The sequence below is a fragment of the Parasteatoda tepidariorum genome, chromosome 9 (genome assembly GCF_043381705.1).
Source record: "Parasteatoda tepidariorum isolate YZ-2023 chromosome 9, CAS_Ptep_4.0, whole genome shotgun sequence".
In the NCBI taxonomy this organism is placed as follows: Eukaryota; Metazoa; Arthropoda; class Arachnida; order Araneae; family Theridiidae; genus Parasteatoda; species Parasteatoda tepidariorum.
The window spans coordinates 1604383-1617842 of NC_092212.1; the positions used below are offsets into that span (position 1 = coordinate 1604383).

Sequence of the window (13460 nt, forward strand, 5' to 3'; positions counted from 1 at the left end):
GGTCTTAAGAATCGTTTTAAGAAAATTACTTGCAATTTCTATCATATTTTTTTTTTTAATAATAATAAAGAAAATATGCCCTAAAAGGTGTCCCGCACGTGACCATGGAAAGACTGTATAATGCTGCCGTTTGTCCGAAATAATCATTCCAATTGAGCATCATTTGCTTAAAAATCTTTAACGAAATACGTCTACAACGAAGTTCTTCCTATAAGGAAAATTTTAATTGGAACATTCAATAATATTCTAAATATTACAAAGTGGTTATCTATCTATAATGAATTTTTTACCCGTATCTTCAGTTTTTATCATTTTTGAAAGTTTTTAGATACTTATCTTCTTCATTTCTACCACTTCAGAAGAAAGTCTATTTTTGGCACCATTCAAATGATTCATTCTAGAAAAACTTGACTCCTTTTAAATACCCTTTCATTCATTTCTTATTAAAAGTCATAATTTTATAACTTTGAACTTATTATATGGACAAAAAAAAATTAACATTTATTTAAATACCCGCAAAAAGTAAATTTGAGTCCTCCACATAAGAAAGACTCTCAGCTATTTACTATAAGCGTATGAAACAGCAGTTTAGACTGGACAACAAAAAACATTCATTAGAATCGAATGTTCCCTGTATCCGGTGTTCATTATAATCATGTTAAACTGGTGGTTTAGTTGCATAAAAATATTCTTAAAAGGGTTTTATTTTACTCAGCTTAGGAAGGGTTTAGAATATCATTCTGTTACACTGTTCATCAAATCTGATTTTTCAGCTATCAACAATTACGATATAGGCAGGTGATTAGGGTACAAAGGTTTTGCTCTTTTTTATTATATATAATATACTCTTTTCTTGATAATATAGAACAACTTGAGTCGTGATGGGGATAGAGCGTTCACCTTCCAATGACGTAAACCGGGTTCAAATTAGAACGATTTCTGGTCGATACGAATTCCGTATCCGGCTTGCACCGACCGCAGTGCTGACGTAAAAATATCCTCAGTGGTAGACGGATCGTGGGTTAGAGTCCCCTTGTCACCAGGCTAACCGTGGAGAGGTTTCCTCTCCATGTAACGCGAATGCGGTTTAGTTCCATCAAAAAGTCCTCCACGAAAGCAAATTTCGCCCAATAATGGATCCAGAAGTTCCTTTGTCTTCTGGATTGGGCTCAAAATGACAAGGCTACGGAGTTGAACATTTGTAGTCGTAAACCCAGAAATTGGATCTGATGCTCAACGACGGTTATGAAATAAAAATAGAAATCAACTTAGAATGGTGTTTGACTTACGAAAGGTAATCACAAATCTTTTTTTGTTGAAAATACTATAACAGAAGACATCCTCTTGCAACAAAAGAAATCTGAATAATTAAAATTTATGCATATACAACAGAGCAACATGGTTTATTCTCACGAGATACAATTACATCATTTACACTTTTATTAATTTATACATTTTATAATAAATAACGTTCTATTTAAATGTGTCATCAAATTATGCAAGATTATACATGTTTGTATAGTACAAATTATTCACTTGAAACCACGTTTAAAACCAACTATCTGACAATTTTACAAAAATTATAACTTTCAGTTCAAATAAATTTTGAATTGTTATCATTTAAAATTTCAAAGACGGAATATTGCATCAGATGTTATATTATAAAACGATTCTCCATACTTCATCTATTTTGCGTTACTGTCTGCTGAAAGCAAAATATATTCACTGCAATAGGGTATAAAATAATAAACCCTTAACCTGTATATTAGTTTAGAAAAATCCCACACTTACCAACAACTAAAACAAAATTCTTAAACTTGCAGTTTCAACAGCACTTTATAATCATAATAGAATTTGTTTAAATATTGAAATGAGTTTCGTAGAAACGTTTGTTGTAATAGTAAAACCTTTGATTAAGCGCTCTTCGTGTTTGCCTTGATCTGTCTTATTATTATTATTTATTTATTTATTGGAAATAGTGCTCAAGACGCATTAAATTTATTTTAATCTTAACTATTTTAATTACTTTAATCTCATCAGACGTTAGTGTTGAACATTCTTAAATTTATTAAATATTGAAATGAGTATAATTATATATTGAACTTAATAAATACAGAAAATGATTTCAGTACCGAAATGCGATTCTTAGTAACGTTTGTTATTGTAGCAGGATTGTTCGATTAAGCGCTTCAAGTTAGCATCAGCTTGTTTCTCTGGAAATATTGTTTCAGGTTCATCGAATGTAACTTCCGTCAAAACTTGTTGAACCTCTTCAGGAGTGAGTGAGGAATACTCTTCAATGAATGAACATAAAGTATTTACAATTCGGCGCCCATCACGACTCGTGATAGCTTTATATAACTTTGAATGGACATCGAAGAAATCTAAATCTTCCATATTCTTCTCAGAACTTACTGCAGAGAGCACTTTTTCTAACTTTTCAGTAATTTTCAGAGCTTGCACTCTTTCGTCAAAGGGCGAGGGTAAGTTTTGCAATTCTGGAGTGAATTTTTCATTTCTGTACTTTCGCATAAACAAATCCAACAGAAGTAGAGCACCATTTACATTTGCATTCAAAAAAATATTATATTTTTTAATGCCCAAATCTTCATTGGACTTGAAAGAATCACTTGAGATTTTTGCTTTCGGTTGATAATCATTTTCTTTCGAGAAATTCTGAAAATAAAAGTGTTCATTGTTTCCTACATTTTCTCTTATCGAAATAAAAGATCTTTTTTCCTTTTTCGGTAGTGGGTAAAGCTTATTATTTTTACAGCGACCCAGTTCCACTAAATAATCCCACAGATCCCACATGAATATTGTTTGAGCTATTCCACAGGCTAGTGGATCTAGATCAGCGATATAGGAGCCATTTTCCATTTGTTGGTTAAGATCACGTTCCCACGTGAGAATTTCTCTAACACTCTCCTCGTGCTTATAAAGAAGTGCGAGGTCGAGAGCCGTATAGCCTTTTGCGGTTTTTTTATAAACTTTCGCCTGACCAGGAGATATTAAATATTTGACAGCTTCCTTCACTCCACCTGCAGCTGCCAAGTGCAACGGCGTTTGCAAGTCTGCATCTGGTAGGTCTGCCTGTATCGTGTCCTTTGTTTCTTTAGAATGCAAAAGCAAGTGAATGACTTCTTCATGTTTGAAGTAAGCAGCGAAATGTAGTGGGGTCCATTCTCTGCTTGTTGCAGCCTCGTTTATACCTTTAGTATCAGTCTGAATGATGCCAGAAAGCGGTCCAGAAAATCCACTCATTGCTGCATAGTGAAGTGCTGTCATGTTATTATTGTCCTTCGCCCACAGGTCGAGGTTCTTTCTCGAAGCCAGGTTGAAAAAGTTCTTTTTAGAATTCAAAAGTACTGCTGAGTGCAAAGGTGTCAGTCCCAACTTATCTTTGGCATTGACGTCAACATTGGGATCTTTGACTAACCTATCGACGACTTTTGGATTCAACGAATTATCCGAGACGGCAATGTGCAGCGGAGTTTTTCCTCCGCTATCAGAGTCATTAGGTCTTATATCTTTACTGGACAATAAATATTCGACGCATTTCTCACACTTCCAACGCACTGCTAAGTGTAAGGGTGTCGAATTGAAGTCATCCGTTTTTGCGTTGACATCAGCATTTTGTTCGATCAGCGCTTTCACAAATTCTGCTTTATTGTTCTCTGCTGCTACATGGAGAGGCGTCAAGCCAAATGCATCCTTTTTATTCACAAGAGATTCCTCAGAATAGTCTATAATTTTTGTCAGTAAAACGACTCTACCAGCTTCAGCTGCTGCGTGCATCACGTTTCTTTTGTTCTCAAATTCTGCTTTTAGGTCCGCACCGAACCTAATAAGTTGAAACATGCGGTCAACCATTTCTTCGTCGTTGTAGGATCGTTTGAAAACCAAGTTGTACAAATCTCTGTCGACGTCTCTGAAGCTTAAGCTGTCTCCCGATACGATGCGTATCAATTCGGGAGGGTTGTTGTCGAATTTTCGGAAAACGAGTCGATTCATTTCGTCCGTATTTCTCAACTCAATCTTAGGGTTAGCAACGCTCATCACCTCCTCTGATACCCAATTGCTAACTTTAGAATATTTACCATCCTTTTCGTATTGCAAAGCGTAACTTATTTTGGAACCTTTCTTCCAGTCTAAGAAATCAGTAGTGCTACGTTGAAACACGTCATATGCGTCGAAATTGATATCGATATCATTTACCGGGGGATCTTTAATAACAGGTAAAGACATGGACGTAATGTTCTTTTTAAACTGTTGCAGCGTGTTTATTTGGCTCTGGATGGTATCGTATAATTCTACGCTGATCCACCCCACGCCGTGGTTGTCTTTCGCATAACTTAATATCTCAACGACTTTGTCAATTAAACCTTCATTACTTTTATTGATGATAACATCGAAAAATGGGAAGTAAAATAAGAGACGGTCAAGATGCTCGTTAAAATTTTCCAGGTCATTTTTTTGATAACAGTATTCTGCTACATATGTGTACTGATCAATTAGAGACAAGAAAATGGACACATAAGTCAGAGTCCCGAAAGTGAGGGCAGATAAAGCATTATAAGCATTTTGATCGTCAATACTTTCCGGCTTAGCAGTATTTCTGTTAATGATAGAAAACAGAGCCTCGTACAAGGTTCCTTGCGGTTTTATGTAACTGTAGAAAAACCCTTCGGCTATTTCCTGTTTCATTACATTCGTGTATTGCTGTTTGCTAGCCTGCAGTTTATTATTTTCACTAAATGCAATGGATGCACTCACGGTTTTAATGACTGAAATGGGATGACTGGTGTCGAGCTCTTTCATGGTTTTTATCGTGAGCAGAAAACCTTCGCTCATTTCTTTCCTCATATCTTGTATGTCAGAAAGAGTCTTGCTGACTTTGTCAGAAATATCCTTTAAAATTTCCGTTTGCTGATCTAACTTCCGATTGATGTCATGAATTTTTCTATTCATCCTTACTTCCATTTTTCTCATAGGAAGATCAGAACAATTTTTATCCACCATTGCGTCGCCCATCATACGCTTGCCGATGCCAGCTCCTATCAGAACACCTCCCAAAAGAGCGCCAACACCGGGCAAAGCTGTGGCAAGGGTTAACATCCCCACACCAAAGGCTGCTGAAGTTGCAGCATCTGCAGCATTCGAACCCTTCTGCAGTTTGTTGCACCAAGCTGATAGTCTTTCAAGTTCTGCCATTTCATCTTCCCTCTTCATACGCATCAGCGCACTCGAGTTTTGAAAATTAATTTTAATTGACATAGTTGTAGCTGTATAAAAGTCAGTTAATTCAGTCAGTTAAAGGGTATTCCCAATGGCAACTGGAAGAGACAAAAAGTTTTTTTAAAAAATACCATTAATCATTAAGGTAAATTTAGAAGAGTATACTTTAATTCAAAAAAAAATATAAACAAATTAAAACAAATAAAACAGGCGGGGGTTGCATTCCGGGCGCACACCGGAATTCCCGTTTTTTATGTATCGTTCTTCTGGGTCTAAAAACTAGAAGCAGGGCATATGAATTGTCAGCGAATTCCGGGTATCACGAGATCATTGGTTCGCGAACTTCCGCGATTCAAAATCTTATGATCCATCTCAATCTCTTATGATTCGCGATTCAAAATCTTATGATCCATGTTGAAACTTTTGTTGAATCATGTTAACATGACTTATACATACATGTGATTCATCGGCCAATTTCGATTTTTTTGGGATGGTTTTTATTTTCGTATTTACCTGATTTAGAAGTTATACATTGCGATTCGCATTTACACGATTTAAAAATTCTGCATTACAATTCCTCCTCACGTGATTTAAAAGCCAAGTATCGTGATTCGTATTCACGCCAGTTTAATATCCAATATCGAGATTCGTATTTACGAGCTTGTCATATCAAAAACGATTTTCGTATTTATACGTGATTTAAAAACTACGCATTGCTATTCATGTTCCTATGATCTAAAAATTATGCATCGCAATTCATATTTAAGCTATTTAAAAATTCAATATCGCAATTTATGTTTTCGCGTTTCAAAATCCAATATCGTGATACATATTCACGCGATTTTAAAATCCAAATAGCGATTCTTATTTTAAAAAAAAGCTTTTTTTTAAATTAGTTACTCTAAAGGTGTGGTATTCTGCATAAGTCGCTAATTTAATTACAAATAATAGTTCAAAAAATTATATTAAATATGAAACATGTCAGGTATATAAATTGATATCGAACTGTCGCGCATAAAAGCATTCTGACGATTCATTACGAAAGTGAGAAAATTGTGGTTACAATTTAGCGATCACTGATCAAATGCTTTTTTTTTTCTGGATAGACCTTTATAAACACGGTCACATTTTACGTTGTAAGTTGTAAAAGCACCATCAATTGATTCCCCTTGTCACTGAACGGGCTAAATTGGTTTTCAATTCCTACCAATATACGTTTATTAAAATGTTACAAAACACTTCTCTTACTTCAGTATTTATTTTTATCTTAAAATTTCCACCGAGATAAATAAATATGAATAAATTATTCAAAAAGAACATAACACTTGAAATTCATATTACGTAAGCACATTAAGAATACACACTGGAGAAAACAAAAACAAAAAACTCATTCTAGTAAAGAATCAATTGGGTACTTGAACTTCAAGAAGAAAAAGACCTCCTATACTCACACATGTGACCTATGACGTCAGCGCCAGCTAATCATCCAATACTATCATTAGCAAAATGGCGTATTAAAGTTGAGCTAAGTTTCTCTAAATAATTTAGAATGTTAATGAAATATAAGTTATTTAAATACAGAGCCGTATCGCACATCGAATGAGTTGAAATATATTTCTTTCTCGTCTACTTAACTCAGATTTATTATTTGTTTATGTATTTTATTATAACCGTGATATATTTTTGTTTTGCGTATCTGGCAACTTCAATGCATAATAAATTTGTTTATGTTCCACTTGGCTTCGTGTCTGCCTTTGTGTTAAATATCTGTGTAAATATAGAGTGAAAGAATTGAAATCCTTGAAAAAAAATCTTTACAAAAGAATTTAGAACGTGTTACTTAAAAGAATTGATATTTGATGGGCTTCTCTTATTCGAAATAGAATGGAGAGAAAGGTTGCAAACGTAAACAAATACCACATTTCTACTACCCATGAGGATCGAGGTACCCACACTACGTCACTTGCTGCAGGCACTCCCATTCCAAGAAGTTCCAAAATTATCATCTGCTTTTTTTTAATTGATTTTCTTGTGCTGCTGTTGTATGAATGCTTACGCAAGAAGAATCTTTTCAGTTCTTTATTTGCAATTATGGTGTTCAAAATTGATCTAGACTATGAAGGTAATCTAGTTGAAAAGAGAGCGGACATAAAAAACCTAAAACAACACCTATTTTCCAGTTGATAACCTTGTGAAACTCTTGCTGAAGAAGATTATATATTTAATTGAAAAGAACAAATAAAAGTCGCTACATTTTAGACGGAAGGCAAGAACTCAAACTAAGTTAGAGTGCAAAGTAGGGTATTCTTTTAATTGAGCACTGTACATTCTACTGTATATAAAATTTTCCATTTTTCTATTATTTCTATCTCGATTACTTATTTTTAAAAATTTCATTTTAGCGTCTTTTCCTTGTTTTCTGTAAGATTATAAAAAATCTCCACTATAAGAGGTGCTCCCGATTTTATATTTTATTTTATAACCGTTACTGAACAGCCGACCCAATTTTTTTGGGTTTATGACTACTAATGTTCAACTCCGTAGCCTTGTCATTTTGAACCCAATGCAGAAGAAGTGGAAACTCTTGGATCAGTACCCCCAGAGGTATGTTTAGTTATTGGAACATGGTGGACTTTGTGATCCGACCGATTTAACGAGCATCAGTGTGAGGATCGAACCCACGACCTCTTTGACACGGGCCCATTTCACTGCCAAGCAGGGTATCCCAATCCTTGAATAAATGTCCCACTTCGTTATTCTCGTTTTTGAGAACCGTGAGAGAAGAATGGGCTCAATATCTCCTAAGTAGCAGAAGCGCAAACTCTCCCATTATGGTACGAGTGACTGAGCAGAATTTTATATTTAAACTTTAATTTCCTTTTCCAGAAAGAAGTGTTGGTGTACAAAAAACACTGTAAGAGTCATAAATAATCAAGCTAACTTAAGCAGTAATTAAATAGTCCGACAAAAAGCAGACAACATTTTTAGTAGAGTTCACAGATTCAAGCCGATATTTTGTGACGAAGTGGAGTGAACGGGAAAATAGATGGCAATGTTACTAAAACAACAACGTGAATAAAGCTCAAATGAAAATACTGGATGGCTCAGGGGAAAGAGCCTTCCAATCAGGTGAACCGGGTTTGAATCCCAGCCATGGCTGGTTAATACGAATTACATATCAGGCTTACACTGAACACAGTGCTGACGTAAAAATATCCTCTGTGGTAGACGGGTCATGGGTTAGAGTCCCCTTGGCGTAGGCTAACCGTGGAAGGTTCTCGTGGTCTTCCTCTTCATGTAAGGCGAATGCGGGTTAGAATGCGGGTCTTCATGTAAGGCGAATGCGCAAAATGCCCTCCACGAAGGCAAATTTCTCTCAATACTCAATCCAGGAGTTCCCTTGTCTTCTGGATTGGATTCAAAGTGACAAGGCTACGCAGTTGAACATTAGTTGATGAAAAAACCTTTCGCATCTCTGATCACGTTTCCGTGTTTAAGGCTGAATTATGGGCCATTCTCCAGTCGATTCGTTGGCTTAAAGAACAAAGAATTACAGACAATATCTCAATTTATACGGATTCCCTGTCTAGCCTGCAAGCTTTGGAAAGCAGCAACTCTAAAGAGTATTTAGTCCACTTAATAAAACAAGAATTCACAAACAATATCGCTTTACATTGGATAAAAGCACATGCAGGCCATAAGGGCAACGAAGAAGCTGATAGGTTAGCCAAATTAGCCTGTGAGAGATCAACGGTCGACCTGTTTGAAGATCCTAGCAGGCGGACTGCAAGAAAAACTTTGGAACGCGAAAAATTGATTGAATGGCAGGAGAGATGGAGTGACAGCTTCACAAAGGGAAGGCACACATTCGAGCTCCTCCCGAAAGTTCAAACGAGGAAAATCATGGGGAATTTCTTTTTAAATCAATTCCTAACTAATCACGGCTGTCATGGACAACATCAAGCCAGGTTTTTTGGGGGAGCTCAGCTGTGCAGTACCTGTCAGCTTGTTGAGGATTGGGAACATATTTTAATCCAGTGTACAAATTTTAAGCACATTAGAGAGAAATTTTTTCATTCAAAAACCACCTACGAGTTTATAAAGCAGCATTGGTCAAACCCTAAAATAAAAAAGGGAATTGAGGAAATAATAAGAAAATTGTTTAGTAACAAGGCACCTCCCTGAATCCTGATGGCCTTTTGCTGCCTCTTGTTAGGAAAAATACACCTAAATCACGGCTTATTAACTTACCTGTTATGGTTTGATTATTACTTGAATTTTCTCTTAAAATTTTTTTTTTGGAGCTTTAGTCTCATGCTTTGTCAATCTCTGCCCCTATGTGATTCCTCATTTTGAAAATTTTAATCACTTGTGTTCCTAGAGTTTTTATATATGGTATATATATGTCCTTTCTGTTTAAAAAAAAATAATAATAATAATTACTGGAATTTGATAACTTTAGTACTGTTGTGCCAGCCATAATTATATTCTGAGTTACAAACATCCTTTATTTTCCATGTGAAATTGTTTCCTTTTATTAACTTTGCACCCCTACTGAAGATGCGACATCAATATCTCTTCTGATTGTTACTGTTTATTTTCTTTGTAATGTTTGTTTCCTTAGTTTATTTCTAAGTAGCACCGTTTTCTGGATTTCATATTTAATATTCCACCTATTTGTTAAAACTCTAATTTGAAAATTTTGAATATGTTTGCTCATGTAATTGAACTGTTACGCTCACTTCGAACTTTCGGAGTGCCCCCGGATGCCCCCTTACGGGGGCGGGACGGGCTTAAGCTTGTTATTAGTTGATGAAAACCCAAAAATTGGGTCGACAGTTCTACGATGGTTATAAAATATAAAAAATTGACATGCAGCAATATACATACTGTACTTCCGGTGCTATAAACAAGATACTTCCTCACTGCTTAAACAGTCAAAACACCAAAAACGATGTTTAGACACTGATAACACTGATAAAGATTCTTGTTTATAGGACCGAAACTATAGCACGTCCTTTTCTGTACTATAGTGCTTTATTCATGTCATTTTTCATTTTTTTTTTTGCTTTAGTCTACTTAGCACAAAGTATACCATGACCTTTTTGGGACAGTAGGTTTTGTTGAGAATTGTGGACTTCCCTCTACGCGATATGATAAAGACACGATTCCCAGTAGAATACGGAAGTCAAGCATCACTATCTGCGGTCAGTAAACTGGTGGGTGAACACTTTCATCAGCCTGCGTAGGGATCAAAATTGCGCGGTATCGGTCCTCGTTAAACTGTTCTACCGTAAATAGCTCGACATCGTGCGCAGGTTATCGGGCTACCAAAGCATTCCCTATGCGTAGGCTCAAAGTTGCGAAGGCATGTTTTCGGATCATAATCAGGGATGTTTCCCAAACCGTCACCAATAGCCCACTTTGCAGCTCTAGTGTGACGTAAATAAAGTACCTACCAACCCTCTATAGGAAAATTATGAAATTCGAATTATATCATCCATTGAGGAATTTGCTGTCATTTAATTAGGTCTGATGTCCACGGAAAATCAAATGAACTGATGAATTTGTTAGTGCCATGTTTAAGCTTGAAATGATAAAAAGCTTCCTTGATATTTAAACTAACTGTGATGTTGCTACAGCACATGTAAGCCTACAACTCCAAATTCAACAACTTAAATTAGTTTAGTTTGTTTTCGGTCGTCATTCTTAACTTTTAGCATTTTATTTTTGTGAGTTTATTTAGTTTTTACATTTTTACTCTTTTAATTTATATTTGTTTTTACGCTATCGATTATCTTTTTCATAACTGTAATCGACTCAAGGCGTGCAATTTGCTGTTCATTTCATGATAAGATTTTTCTCTTCCCGTCTTACGTTTCTTTAGTTTTGTCTTATGTTCTCTCAGCTCTGTCTAAGATTTAAAAGCTTTTAAAGGAATCTACAATGGGATAACTGCAAGTGACGTAGTGTGGGGGTATCTCGATCCTGATGGGCTATTGAAACGGGGCATTTGTTTACGTTAGTAACTGCTCTCTTCATTCTATTTCGAGTAAGCCATGCCCTTCACGTATCATATTTTTTTAGTAGGGGAGAGTGGGGTCAATTGTAACAGGGTACGATTGTAACAGAGCAAAAATTTCGAGTGTCGGTTTCTAGATTTATATCCTAGGCAGCTCACAAGGTGTATTTAATAAATCTACATGTACACCCCTGCTGGCAACCATTTTCATGTATTTTTGAAAGAGTTGCATCACAAAAGATATTTTCACGCTACGTAAGTACTTTTTTTGGTATTAGAATATTATATTGTAACAAAGTAATTTTGCTTAAACAAATANGACAAGGTTTTAAAGAAATCTACAATGGGATAGCTGCAAGTGACGTAGTGTGGGGGTATCTCAATCCTGATGAAGCGGGGCATTTGTTTACGTTAGTAACTGCTCTCTCCATTCTATCTCGAGTAAGCCATGCCCTTCACGTATCATACTTTTTTTAGCACTAAATTCATACTTCATACGATCACATTCTATCTTATAAATATATTAATATTATGATCTTAATGTCACAATGTGTGATATTGACATACTTAAACGATATTTTTCTTTAATTTCATGAACATGAATTTTCATTTTAATTAAGTAAAAGTTGAATAACTATATTCATGCTTTTGTTTCGTAAAAAAAACAAAATAGTAAGTTTTTTTTCATATAATCCTGCAATTAATGTTTGAAACAAGAAAACATGTCAATTTGGTTTGTCAGCATTCATACCCATACATTATAATTTATTATAACTTCACTAAACGAAGTAAATAATCGTTCTCCATACGGGTTGAACATCTCATAGTTGAACATAGGTGCCATATAAACCATATAGAGATAGGGTGGGGGGGGCTCACATATACAACACATAAGCACAAACAAACTCTTCATTTTAATTATATAGTAAATGTTATACTTTATATTAACTGGATTCTTAATTTAACACTAGGTATAACAGCGTTAATCAAGACTGGTAGTATATGAAAGATCATTTATTTTCTATGAAATATTTTATGCTTCAGCTGTTTTATAAAATCAGAGGAAGAGTTTAAATAAGTTCATAGTTGAAGCTCCTCATAATCATTCAAAATGACTGTGGTATTCGGAAGCGAGCGTACTTTGAGCAACTCGACCCTTTCCTAGAGAATACTCTCCTAATTAGGTACTGGCACTTCAAGAAGAAGATATCCCATACCCACACAAGTGTCCTATAACGTCAGCACCAGCTAATCTTTATCAGCAAAATGGCGTATTAAATTCAAAATAAGTTTCTCAGCCTAAATTAGAATGTTAATTAAATGCAGTGCCGTATCGCACATCGAATTTGTTAAAATATAATTCTTTCTCGTCTGCGTCATTTGCTTAACCTAGATTTATTATTTGTTTATGTATTTTATTGTAACCGTGATATATTTTTTTGTGTACCTGGCAACTTTGGTGTTTGTTTATGTTCCACATGGCTTCGTCGTCAATCGATTTGGTAAACATTCTAGTCATATTATTTTCAACACTTCTCTGTATGACTTCATTTGTTTCGTAATTAATACACTTTTGGGATTATAAAATTTTGCAACTTTTTTTTTAAATTCCTGCAGAAAGGAAATTTGAGTTAGCGAATAACTACTTTCTTAACTGTTCATTATAAGCATTACTTGAATAATTGCGTGGTACTAAAAATGTTCACTATAACCGAGTTTTCACTATATCCCGGGATCATTGTAGCGGGGTTAGACTGTATATCCGTATATAAGAATATAAATGCACGATACTTACATGTTTTCAGGAAGTGAAAAAAAATCTTTTTAATGAATTACAATGTTACGTTGTTTTGAACAGAATTGCCAGGAAGGAAAGTTGATTCTCGTTTAATCGTTAAGGTTTTTATACTCAACATTTCAATTTAGATTCCGCCTTTGACATCTTGAGAGAAACAATTTAAGTTCATCTGGTGCGAATAATTAGTTGTCGCAACTTTCAAAGACTTCCCTTTAACATCTGTTTCATTATTAAAGAAGAGATCAGAAATGGGGTATTTCATTACCTATTATCTATAAGCCCATGTGTTTTTAATGATGAGTTGTTCTGGAATTTAGTTTCTTATTTATTTAAAGGTTAACTGTTTTTAGAAGTTCATTCAGATAATTCTCCGTGATAAACAGCTGAAAGAATATATATGCT

The 13460-nt window shown here is 35.0% G+C and overlaps 1 protein-coding gene across 1 annotated transcript in view; it reads right to left on the reverse strand.

Annotated features, from left to right (window-relative positions):
- Positions 1-2043: 2043 nt before the first annotated feature.
- The window catches only part of LOC107437800 (uncharacterized), a 34577-nt gene continuing 23160 nt past the window's right edge, over positions 2044-13460 (reverse strand). Inside the window, exon 3 of the mRNA XM_016049901.3 lies at positions 2044-5313. Within this exon, the coding sequence (XP_015905387.2) occupies positions 2146-5313 (3168 nt within the window). The 3' untranslated portion in view covers positions 2044-2145. The remainder of the gene's footprint in view (positions 5314-13460) is intronic.